This window comes from Taudactylus pleione, unplaced genomic scaffold (genome assembly GCF_031769625.1).
Source record: "Taudactylus pleione unplaced genomic scaffold, aTauple2 ptg000314l, whole genome shotgun sequence".
Classification (NCBI taxonomy): Eukaryota; Metazoa; Chordata; class Amphibia; order Anura; family Myobatrachidae; genus Taudactylus; species Taudactylus pleione.
The window spans coordinates 10,630,859-10,646,819 of NW_028284715.1; the positions used below are offsets into that span (position 1 = coordinate 10,630,859).

Genomic DNA, 15,961 nt, shown 5'->3' on the forward strand with positions numbered 1-15,961 from the left:
TCATTATTACCAGTTATTATTATTACCAGTTAGTTATATAGCGCACATATATTCCGCAGCGCTTTACAGAGAATATTTGGCCATTCACATCAGTCCCTGCCCCAGTGGAGCTTACAATCTATGATCCCTACCACAGGCTCACACACATACACACTAGGGTTAATTTATGTTTGGAGCCAATTAACCTACCAGTATGTTTTTAGAGTGTGGGAGGAAACCGGAGTATCCGGAGGAAACCCACGCAAGCACAGGGAGAACATACAAACTCCACACATGTAGGGCCGTAAGCCAGCATGTCAGAAACCACGGTGCCTTTGGCCCTTTGTTCTTTGGTTCTTCTGCATGGTTCCTTATTAGATTATTGCGTTAAGTTTTTGTCATATGACCTACATTTATTACAGCAAACATTCATGTTATAGTCATGCACATGGTTGACATTCGAAAATTATAAATCAGTACGCACAATGAAGTTATATAAAACATTCATGTTTAGTCATGCACATAGATAAGAAAATAAGTGCGGCAGAGAAGTGTGGTTAAGGAAAATATGTATCATGGAGTATTCATCAGTTAATCGATCACAAATGTGTTCTTGCACACTGTTACTAATATCACGCTATTACATACTTTCTATTTCATAAATGTACTAAATTACATTACATGGGTATCCCTAAGTTTCATAGAGTTTGGGAGTGTCTTGGGACCCTATGACCACGTAGGGACTTGAAGCGTGTGCCGCTCCCCCTCCCACCATGCACTCAAGTTGGAGTCAGTTTGTGAATGGTATCTTGGGCTCATAGTCTAAAATCAAGTATTAGGAGCCTATCATCTCCTATTCTGTTATTCTTCACTTGTTTACTCTCTTTCTCTGTTATAAAATGTTTGGACCACCCTTTTGGTCATAAGTGTGCATGCATAGGAACACCACGTGTCAGTGCGTCATTTTTCTTTTGCCCATATGATTTACCCTTATACTTTCTGTAGTTGAATTGTATTAATCCCTGTACAGTAATTTATGCTCTTTACATGTAGCCGGTGCTCGTGCATGCATAGGACCACTTCGTTCTGGGATAATTTTTCTTTTGTCCGTATAATTTTCCCTTATACTTTCGGTAGTTTATTGCATTTTATTCACGTAGGGTTTTCTGGCCCTTTCCCTATAGCCGGCGTCTGCGGTTGGTTTTTCTTACCCATGAGTGTGTGCTTTTCCATACCGTTTTAATTTGAGAGCTTTGTCTAATACATTGTGAAGTCATACATAAGGTACATTTATGCGATAACTGCTGGTGTGATTTCAATTATCCCCTCAGTGGTCCAGTTCCTCCTCAGACTCAGTATCTGGCCTTTGGGAATATTTGTTTTATACATTACTTTTTGGTGTTGAAAATGTTTTATATGCCAAATATGGTTCATATGATTTAGGCGAGCTACACATTTTTGCATGGTAGTCTCATCCCTATTCCAATTGAGACCTATACATATATATTTATTTTATATACAGATACAGGTTCGAACCGAGTCCACCCCCACATGCAACGCTCTTCAAAATACACCATATCTTATACACGCACACCCCCCCCCCCTTTTTATTTTACAAATACATGTTCATAGGATTTAGGTGAGCTACACAGCTTACATTGCATCTGATCCCCATTCATATATACCTAATCGTATATTTTTATATATAAATCTTACATAGGGAAACAGGTTTGACCCGAGTCCACCACCCCCACATACAACGTTCTTCTAAGCACACCATATCTTATACACAGCCCTATGTAATAACGGGACACGCCCCTGGCTTGGGTTTCCCCGGCTGTGGGTTGTTGTCTCCTAATGGCTTAGAGAAGCTCGGTCAGTGTTTATGTGGGGTTGTCTATATCGGGGAATACTACATCCCTGGATTCAGGAGCCATCGCTGTGTTGCTTGTGTCAGTGGGGGTGTTTTTGAGGCCCCTGCTGTCATAACAGTCGGGGGCTCTGTTTACAACAAGGGTTTGCATTGTTTGCTCCCCCAGCATCCGATATGTCGGCGTGCTGAGTCCACTAATTAAGCAGCAAGGTATGATTTGAGGCTGTTGTTCCTTGTGCTCGTTTGCTCTTTACACTGCTGCGCCTGCGCATACGGTTCATTGCCTAATGCAAAGGACCCTGAATTTCGATACTGCCCATGTTTTTCTTTTGTTTCAGACATCGATGTGGCCGGATCCCCTCCTACCACCACCCCAGGGATCAATATTGTCGCTTCTGTGGTTGCCAGGAATGGAGTCATCAGTGCAGATGATACCCTGTTCAATTCTCAAGCCGCCATGGAGAGTTTTTGCATGTCGGTCCTTGGCTCCTCAGTCCTGTGATTGCCTATCAGACTTTGTGGCAGCATTGAGAGTCTTTCTGGCAGTCTCAGCTCGGCAGGAGATACAGGCTCTATGATGATGGAAGTCCTATGCATATATTCATGTGGACTAATGATGTGTAATGTTTGTTGTGGACTTGAGTGCTCCGGCCAACTTGCCACCTTTCCGGTGGGGGTCTCGAGGGATTTTGCCCTATTTTTTGCCCTGCTTAGGACAACGTTTGGCTAATGCTATAGTTTAACTTCGTGTAAACAAATAACAAAAATATGAGAATGACATTACTAAGCAATATAAAAAGATCCAGCAGGTTTTTTGTAGGTTTTTACCTCGGGTCAAGTCCTCCTTCCCCCCCTTTCCCTCCCCCCCATCACCTCCGTCTGCAATATGTCATTATCACCATACTCATGTATGTTTCATGCATTGCAGGTGGTTTACAGGATTACAGCTCATTTTGTTTATCGGACACTTGTATATATTTTGGGCGGGTCAATCCCGCTTGGCTAGTATGGGTTGGGAGGCATTAGTGCCCTGTATATGGATGTCAGCGGAGGACTTTGGTTCTCCTTTGGTCTTGGCAATTCACCTGGGAGGGAATGATTTGTGCCGGCAGATGTCGCATTACTTGCGGCGCACTATTTGTCATGATTTGGGTGGGTTGCTTGGCTTTGGCCAGATGTCGTGATAATTTTGTCCAATATTGTGCTAGTCTTTGATGTAGGTGCATGGTTGGGGGGGTAGAATTATGGAGCATCACCCTATAATCGGGTACAAGATGCCTAGCAGGGACAAATTTCATTTATAGAGTGTTTTTTGTTCGGTGTGGGGAGGTTTTAGAGGGTAGGTTGTATGGTGGCGGGCATGTTCCATCATTGGGAACTTGCGTGGCGGGAAAGAACGGCAGTATCTATAAAGCGTCCACCTTGCTGCAGTATGAGCGGTGCGCCCCCTTCTATGCACTGGTTAGGCTGATTTTACCCTACTGGGGTCAGAGACACCTCTCGTCGGAGAGGGCTAAAATAGTGCATTGGGATGGGGCTGGATACCGTCTCACTTGCCAGAGAGGGATATCGGCCCTTGCAAGTTTTATATCACTATTACACTTGAATTGGGATTTGACCCGTTCAGTGAGTATTTTACATCCTTGCATAAGTCAAGTGTGGGGCGTCAGATTACTGGCCGTTCTTTCTTATGCCACCATACTCTGATTGTAAAATAAATAAAGCTGACCATATATTTTTGATCGCATATATACTTGGTCTGTCTCTTTATTTTATTTAAGCTTGGTTTAATAACTTTGTGGTTGCACGCATTATCTGCCGATAGGGAGTTTATGTAAAGAAAAGAGGTGCAAGATGGGATTGTCACTCCCACCAGGGCTGGATTATAGGGAGGGCGGACGGGGCGATCAGCCCCCACTCTGCCACAAGTATTCCCCCGACATTGCCTGCTCTCTGCAGCGTTGCAGTGTATTACACTGTATGCTGTCACCTGCTGCTGGCAATCAGGTCCCGGAAGAGTTGCAGACATGAGTACTGCAACAACGCTGCCGGTCAAAATTCCTGCGGCCTGGCCAGCTTTCAGCACTGCAGTGTCACAGCTGCTGCTTGCTGCTGATAGCCAGATCTGGGCAGTCCCTTCGTCTGCTAACTTTGGCTTTACAAATGGAACAGATGACTTCACAACTGTTGACAGAATTTAGATTAAAATAATTCCACATCCAAGACGTGGCTTTTCTGGCTTTCTTTATCATGAGCAAGAACTGCTGCCACTGGTGGCTGGTTTACACAAACAACATCCTCATCATCAACATCCTCTTTAGTGTCAGATAGGGCACAAATTTCCCCCTCATCCTCCGTTTGCAATTCTTCCACACTATCATCCTGATTTTCTATTATTTCACCATCTAATACTAGCACAGCCGTCATGGCGTCAGTGGCTGTGCAACTGGGTGACAGCTGTTATACTTACTTTCTCTATCAAAGGATTGTTTAATAGTCAATTGTTTTTTAAATTACTACTAGTAGTCTTCTTGGTCCCTTTCTGGGATGAAAATCCACCGCAGCAGCAACAGCAGGCGTAGCACTCAAGGATCTTTCTAAGGAATCCTGGATAGGAGAGGAGTTAGTTATGCTTATGAAATTGAATGCAGCAGGACTACTTCGATCACGACATATACTATTTACTTGTGTGACCTGGGCAATGAGTAGTGTATGTCCCGGAGGGGTGAGGGGGTAGTCCATGACACAGTGGGGATGGGGGAGTTCTCTTTGAGGCACCCCCTGTGCTTGTTTCTGTGCATGCCTATGATGGTTCACCTACATTCCTGCTTTAAAGACCTGGCCTTTTCATAAAGTGTGTCATAGAAACATCCCCTGCAAACTGGGTGTGACATAACCCATTCATTATTATCCTTCACAGTGCCGGAGATATTCTGTATTTCCAAATTTCTAGTCTAGGGTTTAGTTAGAAGACCCCCGTTCTCTTCAGGCTGCAGTTTATGGTACCCATTGGTACCGTGCATAATCTCTATTCCATCATGAGGATATGCCTATTGTTAAGTGGAGGCCTGGAGCTGTATACCTCCACCCCCATTGTTAATCTGGCCCTGACTACAGCCACCCAATTGCCTTGAATTTATATCTAATTCTTGTCACTGGTCACATTCCAATAATTACTACACTCCCATATACTCTCATATTGGAAGTACCAAGATAGGAATCTCACATGCAGATATGATTTTGTTTTATTCTGCTTTCTGTCTATAGTAAGAGTTTCCATCCAGATAGTAAGTGACAGAAATATGTTACATGTAGGTGGGGTATTTACATTTACAGTTTGTCTGGACAGACTACATGGTGGTCAGAGAGCATCTTATTTTTTGATATAGGAAAATGAAGGGTGAAATGCAGAAGTTATTGATGTACTTTTATGAAAACTGATGCACCTGAAAAGGTGCTGTAACCCATAGCAACTAATCAGCTTCTGTCATTTTCTGGTCATATTTAGAAAATAAAAAGTAGACATCTCTTAATGTGGGTTACAGCACCTGAATCATGTACAACCTTTTCCGCTTCAGATTCCAGGACAGGGAGGCGTGGCCAGGGGAGTGGTCAAAACTGCAGTAGGGTTAAAGCCATTTTATTTTTCAGACATCAAGCAGTTTTCTTACCACTGTTATAAATAGCCTAAGCCCATCATGCTCCTCTATATGACAGCCCAGCCTCTTCATGCCCCCTGTATATGCCTCAGAGCGTCCTTACGCCCTTATATGCCAGTCCAGAACCTCCTCAAACCCCTGTATATGCTCCAGAGTCCCTTTATGCCCAAATATATGCCTCAGAGCCCCCTCATGCTCCTATATATGCCTCAGAACCCCCTTCATGCCCTTATATATGCCTCAGAGCCCCTCATGCCCTTCTATATGACTCAGTGCCCCCTCATGCCCTTATATGCCAGCCCAGAGCCTCCTCATGCCCCTATATATGCCTCAGAGCCCCCTCATGTCCTTTTATGACAGCCTAGAGTTCCCTCATGATCCTTTATATGCCTCAAATCCATCTTATGCCCTTATATGCCAGCTTAGATCCCCCTCATGACCCTTTATATACCTCATATACCTTATATTCCCTTTCAATCCAAAAATTGGATTGAAAGGGAATTGTCTTAAATTGTCAAGAAAACTATCTGTGATCTGGTGACACCCCCATTACTAGAGAGAAGCACAGTATACAGAACAGTAATACAGTTTTATTACACTGAAACTGGGATGTGATAAAAAAAAAAACAGGTTGAAGGCAGTAACCCAGAAATATAGATAGATATTGGGGGAGATGTATTAACGGCGACATCGCCGATGCGGCACATCCCCCTTGACTTTGCGTACATACCGCGGTTCATTACCGCGGTATGTACCAAGGATTTCGCAAAGGACAGCACTCTCAATGAGAGCTGTACTATGCAATGCTGCCGGGCAGAGGGACTTCCGGGTTGAACACCCAGAAGTCCTTCTGCACATGCGCAGAAGGACGCGGGCCACGGGGGCTCATGGGAGGGATCCGATCAGATCCCTCCCAGCCCCGAGCTTCACATTAAGAAGCCCATAGCCTTCTATTGGGTAACGCCACCTGAAGGTGGCGTTACCTAGCAACGCAAAGCAGCAGAATGCAGCGCATGTGCAGAAGGAAGCGGGCCGCGGGGGCTCATGGGAGGGATCCGATCGGATCCCTCCCAGCCCCGAGCGTCGCGTTAAGAAGCCCATAGGCTTCTATTGGGTGGCGTTACCTAGCGACGCAAAGCAGTAGAATGCAGTGCATTCTGCTGCTTAATACATACGGGGGTTGCGGTAAAACCACAGAAAACTGCATTTTCGGGGGTTTTACCGCATTTTTGCCGTTAATACATCTCCCCCATTGTTCCATACATGTAAGATTACTTTTTTGAATTGAAGTGTACTTGAGTTGCAAAGTTATAAAATGCATCCGTTACTGTTGAATACACCAGAAATTAAAAAACTAAAATTTGTGGGCAGCCCTAATTGTACCTATATTACTACTATAACCTAATTTCCTCCCAGCCTCATTAAATAAGTCAGGTCAACATTTAATGTTTCAACTGTGTCAAATTAAATTACTGAGGCGTCAGTAAAACACTAGGGGGCCTATTCATGATGTTAATTATCGGACCACGATAATTAACATTCTAACTCGCCGTGGAATCTGGAGCAATTCATCATTGATGCGAAATCAGCTATCCCCCTGAGCTGCTTCACTGCTCCTTTTCGGAGCAGTGACGGGAGTAAGCATGCGTGACCTACAGGTCTCGCATGCGCACAAACGCAGCGGCCATTTTCCCTGTACTGCGAATGCGCAAATGATGGGAAAATGGCTGCCGCGGCCATTTTCCAGTCGTTTTACAGCACCGGACCCCCGCGCCGACGTGGGACTCCGGAGAGGTAAGTAATATAATGGGTGCAGGGTGTGCGGTGCGGGGTTCCCCTGGACCCAGGTGCCCGTGTTCCCCGCACACCCTGCACCCATTATAGATATGCCCCTGCGCCAGCAGCTTCATAGCCCTGGGGTTTTGAACATATATATGTTTGTGTAGAAAATGACATGGTAATAACCTAATCTAAGAATGTATAGGACACAACTATGACATATATTAATATAGTGCCACAAATTGTACTGACAGATAATATTTTGTCATTCACATCAGTCCCTGCTTCACAGAACCTCACAGTTTACATTCCATAACGCACAAATGTACCTACAGGGATACATTTTAGTCAGCCGCTAATTAACCTATGCTTTTACAGTGTGGGAAAAAAACAGAGTACCCAGGGGAAGCCCGCACAAGCATGGAAGAGAATACAAGCGTCACATAGATAGGGCCCTAGTTAGGATTGAACTGAAAACTACCATTGCTGCGAGGCAGCAATTGTTTTACCACATATAGTAATGCTCCATTGCAAAACATCTGGGTTCAGCTAACTTAATTTATTACTCCGCCACTTACTCATCAAGCAGATGTTTCTTGTATTATAGAAGATACACTATGGGAATTATTTACGAAGCAGCAGCATTTGTGAAGCCGCTGCTTCCTGGCAGGTTGCAAGTTCAAATGTAAAAAGGCACCCGCAGTCAGTGTAAGTGTAAAACCTGGCATTTAATATACTAAAGTCCAGTAATCAGCTCATTTTAAGGCCCTACAGCCTACCAGGCTGAGCCACGTTTATACAGTAGATGGGAAAAGGGTCCTTTCTTTGAAAATTGTTTTTGGCCGTGAACGTGAATCAACCTGGGTTTTTGCTATGTGTGAACAGAAACGACCCAGGTCAAAGTCCTGGGTCCATGACCCTGCTCTGTACCAAGGTTTATCCCAGGTGAAACCCGGGTAGGCTTTGGCGTGAATGCATCCAACCCAGGTTTTTAGACCCGGGTTTTAAGAAAACTTTCTCATTGGCTGTTCTGTGCATCTGCAGATGACATCAACTGCAGGTGCCCGGACCACATGGCCTGGGGAGCAAATACATTTAAGTGTGTATTATTTTATGTTTAACTTTTTTATGTGAAAATTGTGTCTTTGTATAGACCAAAACTTTATAATGGCTATATTCATAATTTTCTTATTTTGTAATGTAAAAATGTATTGATTTTCAATAAAAAAAAAAAAAAAATTTTAAACAAACTTTATGCCAATGCTAATTTTTATATTATGTGAACAAAACAAAAAAATGTCTCCTTTAAATCCACACCAAATTTTAGGGCAGACCCAGGTTCAGTGTGAATGTATCCAACCCTGGAATGTCCCGGGTTTTGGTATAGTGTGAATGAGGGTCTCAGACTAAGACCTGGGAATTTCCAGAGTTGATTGACCCGGGAAGTACCCGTGTATATCCCAGATCTTATGTCTGAAAGGGATGTTAGTGTCCAGACATGAATGCAAAACAGCAACCAAGTCCTGAAAGATTTCATATACTAAAAGAAATTCAGACCTCCAAACAATGCTGAAAAAGAGGGAAAACAGTGTCCAGAGCCTGGATTTAATAGACGGTGGTCTATTTTGCCTGAGTGTGGGCTCAGTGCCTATGTATAACTTTTAATTTATAACATTTAAATGGCTTTCTTTAAGAAGAGATGAGAACTGATTAAGTTTAAATCTATATAAGAGTCCTTAGTTTTTTGTAATTGGTTGGAATTTGTCAGCAGTTGCTAGGTACAGTAGTTTGGGGGGGTTTTCATGGTTGGTTGGTCGCTGACCATGTGGGAGCTTGTGGGAGTGGCGTGGTGGACTTTATAAGGCTGGTGTACGCCCAGCAACTTCTTTTTCTGGTCGGTGTTTGTCCTGGGTGCCATCCTCAGGAACTGTATCCGGTGACATTTATACTTGTATCTCCCTGTCTTTTATATCTCCCTGTCTGTTTTCTTCTCCCTGCCCCTTGTATTCTCCTGTTTTTTGTGCCCCTCCTGTCTGTTTGCTTCCCCTCTGGTTTTTCATTTTTCTTATTTTCACTCTTGTTCCATTTCCCACTTTCCCTTTCTCTTTCACCTCTCCCCCCCCCTTTTTCATGCCCCGCCCAAAACGTTCAGTACCCACCCGCCGATTCATGAATTCACCAGCCCCCCCCACCTCCTCCTGCACGGCGCCGCCTGAGTTTGCCATCCATTTTGTCCCCGGCAGAAGCTCAAATGCTGCCTGGGGACCTGCCTTGCCCCCCGCTGCCGACTACGTGCTCCCTCCTGCTGGGCCCTTTTCCTCCGCGGGCGAGCGGTCCCCGTCTCCTGCGGGGTCACCGCTCACCCCGGCAACCTCCCTCCAACAGCTCTAGCCAGGCCCTTCCTCCCTCCGCTCCTGGCCTCCTGATGTCCCCCGCTGCCGGGTGCCCCGCCGCTGCGCTGTATAAAGCTGCGGGGGACCCGGCATTCATTGCGCCCGTGTGCAGCTCCAGCCAGGCGCTTCCTCCCTCCGCTCCTGGCCTCCTGATGTCCCCTGCTGCCGGGTGCCCCCCTGCAGCGCCGTATAAGGCTGCAGGGGGCCCGGTCCACCATGCGGCCAGCGCTGCACGCCCCTTCACCCCCGCGATGCTGTACCAAGCTGCGGGGGGCCCAGTCCTCCATACGGCCAGCGCCGGCCCCCCTCCCCCCCGCGGCCGCCATTTTGCCTCCGGGCCCCGCCCCATATCACCAGCCTTCAGCTCCTATTTACATGTGGTCCAACTACCCTGGGGGCCCTGTTCCTTACCACCCTACAGTTCCTGCCGGGGTGGGTGCTGCCCCCCCTCTCTATAACCCCCCCCGTTCCTCCCAGCCTGTTTCTTCCCTCCCCCCCTTTCCTCTTCCAGCAGCCCATCCTTCTTTCCCTGTTTTTTCCTCTGCTCCTTCCCTCACTTCATGGTCCTCCCCAGTTTTTCCTTCAGTTTCCCAACCTTCGGTTTTTCCTACTTTTCCTGGCCAATTTTCCAATTACCCTCTTTATCCTCCTGCGGGGGCCCCTTTTCCTTATTGGCACCCCTCTTTTGCCCAGCCTTATCCTTTCCCAAATTACCCTGTGCCCGTTAATTCTCCTTCCGCCCCATCTTGGCCGCAACAGTTTGTTCCCCCACAGGATCCTGCCCCACGCCCACCAGCGCCTTCTCAGTGCGGTTTGCGCCGCCCCCTTTAACTCCTTCTCCTCCTGTCCCGGTTTTTCACCCAGCGACAGTTTCGAGTACCCCCGCTGTGGTGTCCAGTGATTTACCATCCTCTATGTCTCGCCGCAGTGTTTTGCCTAGTGCTCCAGCGATGGCTTCTGGTGGTGCTGGGATCTCGAGTGGTAGCGCCGTGGCCGGTCCTGCTACAGGTGACGTGATTGTTGCCCCTGATGTTGCGGTGCCGGAGGCTGTCGGTGACGGGATGTCGGGTCTGGCTGGTGGTGAGTCTGCTGTCCCTCCTTTGCAGTTCGATATGGAATCTCCAGGGTCTAGCGATAGTAGCTCCTCGTCTAGCTCGCCGACGCGCCCGCGAAAATTAGATAAACTGGTTGCGCAGCGTTTGGTTAGGAAAGCAGCTAAGCGTCAGTCAGCTCTGGCTGCTGTTGTAGCGCCTGTTGAAGATGCGGGTATGGTTCACTGTGCCAATACGGCAGTGGACAGGGGTTTGCGTAAGCGAGTTAGGGACAAGATTCGCAAGGGTAAGTTTGTGGATGTTTTTTCTCTAACCGATGACATGAAGAAAGCTTTAGATAAAGCCAAAAAACCTGGGGGTGGCGGGGAGGATTCTTGCCATGGTTTTCATCATTGGCTTAGCGGTATACTGTTTTTTTCGGCCTGCTACCTTGAAACGCGCCCAACGGAGCACCATAATGTAATAAAGTATATTCATTTGGTGCATGATATTTTTATCAAATCCAAGGGCTTTGTTTGGAGAGATTACGACGAACAGTTTCGTAGGAAGCAGGACGATCAGCTGGTTATGCCTCTGGGCCGTAAGGATGGCGAGGTCTGGTTAGCTGTTACCCAGGAAACGAAGGCCCTCATTCAGAGCCGTACGCTCTGAGCAGAGCGCACGCTCTGAATGAGGGCCGTCCTCCATAACTATGGAGCGTCCCCCTGGACGCTCGTATAGCTGTGGGTCACCACCCACAGCCTATACGAGCGTGCAGTTTGATGGCCGCGATGGTCGTGACCATCGCGACCATCGAAACTGCGAGCCGGAGCCTGCGGTTGAGGTTTTCAACCGCAAGGCCCGGAGTGATTTTGGCTCTATCAGAGCCAAAATCAATCCCACTGACATCACTAGTGATGTCAGTGGGCCGGCTTCTGAAGGTAGGCGTTCCCTTGGGAACGCCCCCATCAGGGAGGCACGCCCACCAAAGGGGGCGTGCTGTCAATCAACATCGACAGCACGCCCTCTTTGATCAGACACAACGAGCGAAGGACTTTCCTTCGCTCATCGCGTCTGGCGGATGCGCACGACGGAGCTCCCTCCGTCGCGCGCATGCTCAGTGCAGACCATCGACCCACTTGCGAGCGGACAGCCACTTGCGAGTGGGTCTGAATCAGGGCCTAAGGCGCCTGCGGAAGGGGCACAGAGTAGGAAGGCTTCTCTCCCTTCGCGTGCTGGAGCGAACATGCTCGGTAAAGGGAAGTGTTTCGCCTATAATGACTTTCGGTGTTCCCGGGGCTCAGGGTGTCGTTTTCGTCACTCCTGCCGCACCTGTAATGGTAATCTCCCCGCTAAAGATTGTAAGTCAGGAGCAAAGGGTGGTTCAAGGGGCAGGTCTGACGCTACCGGAGTTGACAAGTAAGGCCTATTCTCCGGTGGTGCTAGACGAGTTAGCGAAATGGTTGGGCTGGTATCCTTTGCGGGACGATTCCCAATTTTTGCTGGATGGTTTTCGTTTGGGTTTCCGATTACCCGTAGCTGGCGCTTTGCATGTAGTCTCCTCCCGGAACTTGCGGTCGGCCAGAGAGCTTTCCCCATGTGGTACGACAGAAAGTCTTTGCTGAAGTGGCGTTGGGCCGTATGTCCGGGCCTTTTCCCTCCCCTCCTTTGCAGGACCTATGCATTTCTCCCATTGGAGTCGTGCCCAAAAAGGTCCAGGGTAAATTCCGTTTGATACAGCATTTCTCGTACCCTCATGGGGGCTCTTTGAACGATGCAATCCCCCACTCGCTTTGCCAAGTCCAGTACCAGCTATTTGATGAGGCGCTCGCTATGATTAGGGGTTTTGGTCCTGGGGCATTGATGGCAAAATTGGATGTGGAATCTGCGTTCCGCCTGCTTCCGTTGCACCCCGAGTCCCTACGTTTTATGGGTTTTATGTTAGACGGTCAATTTTTTGTTGACAGGTGCCTCCCCATGGGCTGTGCTATCTCGTGTGCTTATTTTGAAAAGTTCAGCACCTTTTTGCATTGGTGTATCCAGGCTGGCACTGGCCATGCCGGTATCGCACATTATTTGGATGACTTTTTGTTCGTCGGCCCACATGATAGCACAGTGTGTGGGGACGTGTTGTTTTCTGCGCAGGCCCTTTTTCGGGTGCTCGGCGTTCCTGTGGCCACAGACAAGGCAGAGGGTCCGACTTCTTGCTTGTCTTACCTAGTTATCGAAGTGGACTCAGTTGCTGGGTGCTGCCGTTTGCCGGACGATAAGGTGCAGCGATTGCTAGGTCAGATTCAATGTTGCTTAGATTCTCGGCAGGTTAAATTGCGCCATGTGCAGTCGGTCCTCGGTTCATTTCACTTTGCATGTCGGATCATCCCGATGGGGAGGGTGTTTTGCCGTAAATTGGAGCGGGCCATTGCGGGAGTCTCCAACCCGCATTTTAGTGTTCGCCTTTCCAGGGAAATCCTAGATGACCTCCTGGTGTGGGCTTCATTTTTGTTGGATTTCAACCTCGAGTTAATTTGGCCATTGCAGCCGGTTGACAATGCTGAATTGCAGTTGTTCACCAATGCTGCAGGTTCAACTGGCTTCAGGGCGAATGGTGCGCTGCTCCATGGCCGGCATCATGGATAGCTCGCGGATTGCAGTATAACCTGTTGTTATTGGAACTTTTTCCGATAATAGTGGCTGTGGATTTGTGGGCTGACAGTTTGTCTAACCAGAACATAATTTTTTGGTGTGACAACCTGGGCGTGGTGCACGCTATTAATAATCAGCGTTCTTCTTCTCCTATGGCGCTGCGTCTGTTGAGGTTTTTAGTTTTGAGATGTTTGAAGGCGAATATTGTCTTTAGGGCGCGGCATGTACCGGGCATTGAAAACGGGATAGCGGATTCACTATCCCGCTTTCAATTTGATAGGTTTCGGGTGTTGGCCCCTGAGGCTAATCCGATTGGGATGACGTGTCCGTCTTCTGTCTGGCAGATTGTCGAGCCGGACTAATTGGTCTGGCCCGGAAGTCCCTGGCTCCGTCAACTTTGCGAGTTTACGAGGCAGCTTGGCGCGACTGGGAGGCTTATCGGGTGGGTAAGTCTTTAGATCAGCGTTTAGTTGAATTTGTGTGGGACCATTATCAGAGGGGCCGATCTAAGGCGGCCATGGCTTCTGCCCTTGCAGGTATTGCTTTTTTCTCTCGCCTTCACGGCGGTCATGATCCCACAAAGTCCTTTGTGCTGTCTAAGGCCCTTAAGGGTTGGGCTAAAGAAAGTCCCATGGTGGCTGATTCTCACCGGCCGATTGACCTGGCCCTGCTGCAGCGGTTGATAGGGGTAGTTTCGTTGATTACATCTTCCGAATTTGAGTCTTTTTTGTTACGTTTAGCGTTTGCGCTTGCTTTTTTTGGCGCGTTTCGGATTAGTGAGCTTGTGGCATCTAGTAAGAGGTCTGCTGATTCAGGGCTATTATTTAAGCATGTGGTAATCCTGGCGGGGGCTATCCTGTGCAAAATTCCACGTTCCAAAACTGATCAGTTAGAGCGTGGGCGTTGGGTTACCATCAAGCCTCATGCTAATTCTGAGATTTGCCCTTTGCGCTTAGCTGGGATATATGCGGGTCTGCGCCCGTCAGTTGGCGCGCAATGGTTATTACATGCTGATTCCTCCCCTTTGACTAAGTTTCAGTTTGCTGCTGTGTTTAAGCGCTGTTTGGGTCAGCTGGGTTTAGATGTTGCGCATTACGGGACGCATTCTTTCCGTATTGGCGCGGCTACTTGTGCAGCAGCTAGCGGATTGCCTCCGTCTGCCATTCAAGCGATTGGGAGATGGAGGTCATCCGCCTATAAATCATATGTTAGATGTGATAAGCTTTAAGTTGTGTTTTTTCTCACCCAGAAACGTAGTTTACCCGCCAGTTTTTGAATGGCTAGCATTCAAAAATTGAGGGTGTGAAGGGATTTTTTAATTTTTCCTCCAAAAAAAGGGCCGTAATTCAATTGGCTTATTATACACGGCTCATGGATCACTAAGACAAAAAGGAGGTTTTTTTGGATTTTCTCCTTCGCCTGGGCATTGTTACTAACGTTCTCCTCCTAAGTTTACTGACGTTTTAGTTCTTTTTGCTCTTTTACAGCTATGTCCGTGTCTTCTGAGCAAGTCTGGCTTGTGGGCCATTCGTTTATTTATTGGGCTGAAAGGCATGCGATGGCAAAAAGGGCATCCCTGTTGTCAGGGGGGCGTCAGGTTCGGTGGTTTGGAGTCAGGGGCATGCGGTGGCCAGCTCTTTTAGAATTCTTGTTTCAGCAGGAGATGCGCTGTGGGCACCCGGCATGGCGTGTGATTCACCTCGGAGGCAATGATGTGGAGCAGTCTAAGGGTATAGATCTGATCTTGCGGATGCAGGCTGATTTGTGCGCCCTTCGGTCCCGGTGGCCGGAGGTGCGTTTGGTCTGGTCGGAAATTATCCCTCGCCATGTTTGGAGGGGTTCGAGGGACCTGTTGGCTTTGGATAAGGCTCGCAGGAAGATTAACAAGGCTGTTTCTCGTTTTGTCTCCGGGTCAGGTGGTTTGGTGGTTCGGCACCCAAGTTTACGTTTAGAACAGGCTCCATTTTTTCGCCCTGATGGGGTGCATTTATCAGATTTGGGGTTAGGTCTGTTTTTGGGTGATGTTTTTTCCTGTTTGGATGCGGTCTAGTGTTTTGGTTTGGGTGGCAGGCTGCGGTTCTTTGGAACCTGGCGGTGGCGAGAAGATGCTACAATCCAGCGGCCACGTAAAGTGTAAGAATATTTTGTTGTGGAGCACATATCCTTTAAATGGTCATAGTATGGCCTACCTCTGCGGGAGGACTTTGGGCGTCTGTCTCTGCGGACACGCTCGTACTATGCAATATCATACGGGTTGTGAGTCTTCGCAGCTTAGCTTACAATGACCGCAGGGGGGGCGTTTCAGTCGCTCCCTAATATTGGTCACAATGGCCACAGGGGGGGCGTATCAGTCGTTCCCTAATATTGGCTAAGTTCATATGGCTGGAGCTGATTGGTTGTAGCATCCTTCTTTGCCTCCCAATAAATTAAATTCAATAATTAAAGTATAATTCAGGGTCATACCTTTAATAAAAGCAAGTTATGACCATTTAACCAAAGCAGTCTGTGTCCTGTCTTTATTTTAGTATAAGTTAGTGTAAGCTGTTATATATTGTGTTTAATTGCAATAAAGTTATGGACGCCTGAAAAAAAATGCTCAGAAAT

The 15,961-nt window shown here is 47.6% G+C and overlaps 1 protein-coding gene across 1 annotated transcript; it reads left to right on the forward strand.

The window, feature by feature from the left end:
- Positions 1–10,633: 10,633 nt before the first annotated feature.
- Positions 10,634–15,407, forward strand: LOC148510643 (uncharacterized). Its single transcript, XM_088442560.1, has 4 exons — positions 10,634–11,021; positions 13,702–14,571; positions 14,845–14,867; positions 15,018–15,407. The coding sequence occupies exons 1-4, from the start codon at positions 10,634–10,636 to the stop codon at positions 15,405–15,407; spliced, it is 1,671 nt and encodes a 556-aa protein (XP_088298686.1).
- The last annotated feature ends 554 nt before the right edge of the window (positions 15,408–15,961 follow it).

Bases quoted from the DNA above. Each gene is read 5' to 3' on its own strand.
- LOC148510643 (XM_088442560.1), top strand. From the start codon at position 10,634: ATGGCTTCTGGTGGTGCTGGGATCTCGAGTGGTAGCGCCGTGGCCGGT. The intron at 11,022-13,701 runs GTAAGTTTGTGG...TCTGTCTGGCAG, and splicing joins TAGGGACAAGATTCGCAAGG to ATTGTCGAGCCGGACTAATT. The intron at 14,868-15,017 runs GTCTGGCTTGTG...TTGTTTCAGCAG, and splicing joins TGTCCGTGTCTTCTGAGCAA to GAGATGCGCTGTGGGCACCC.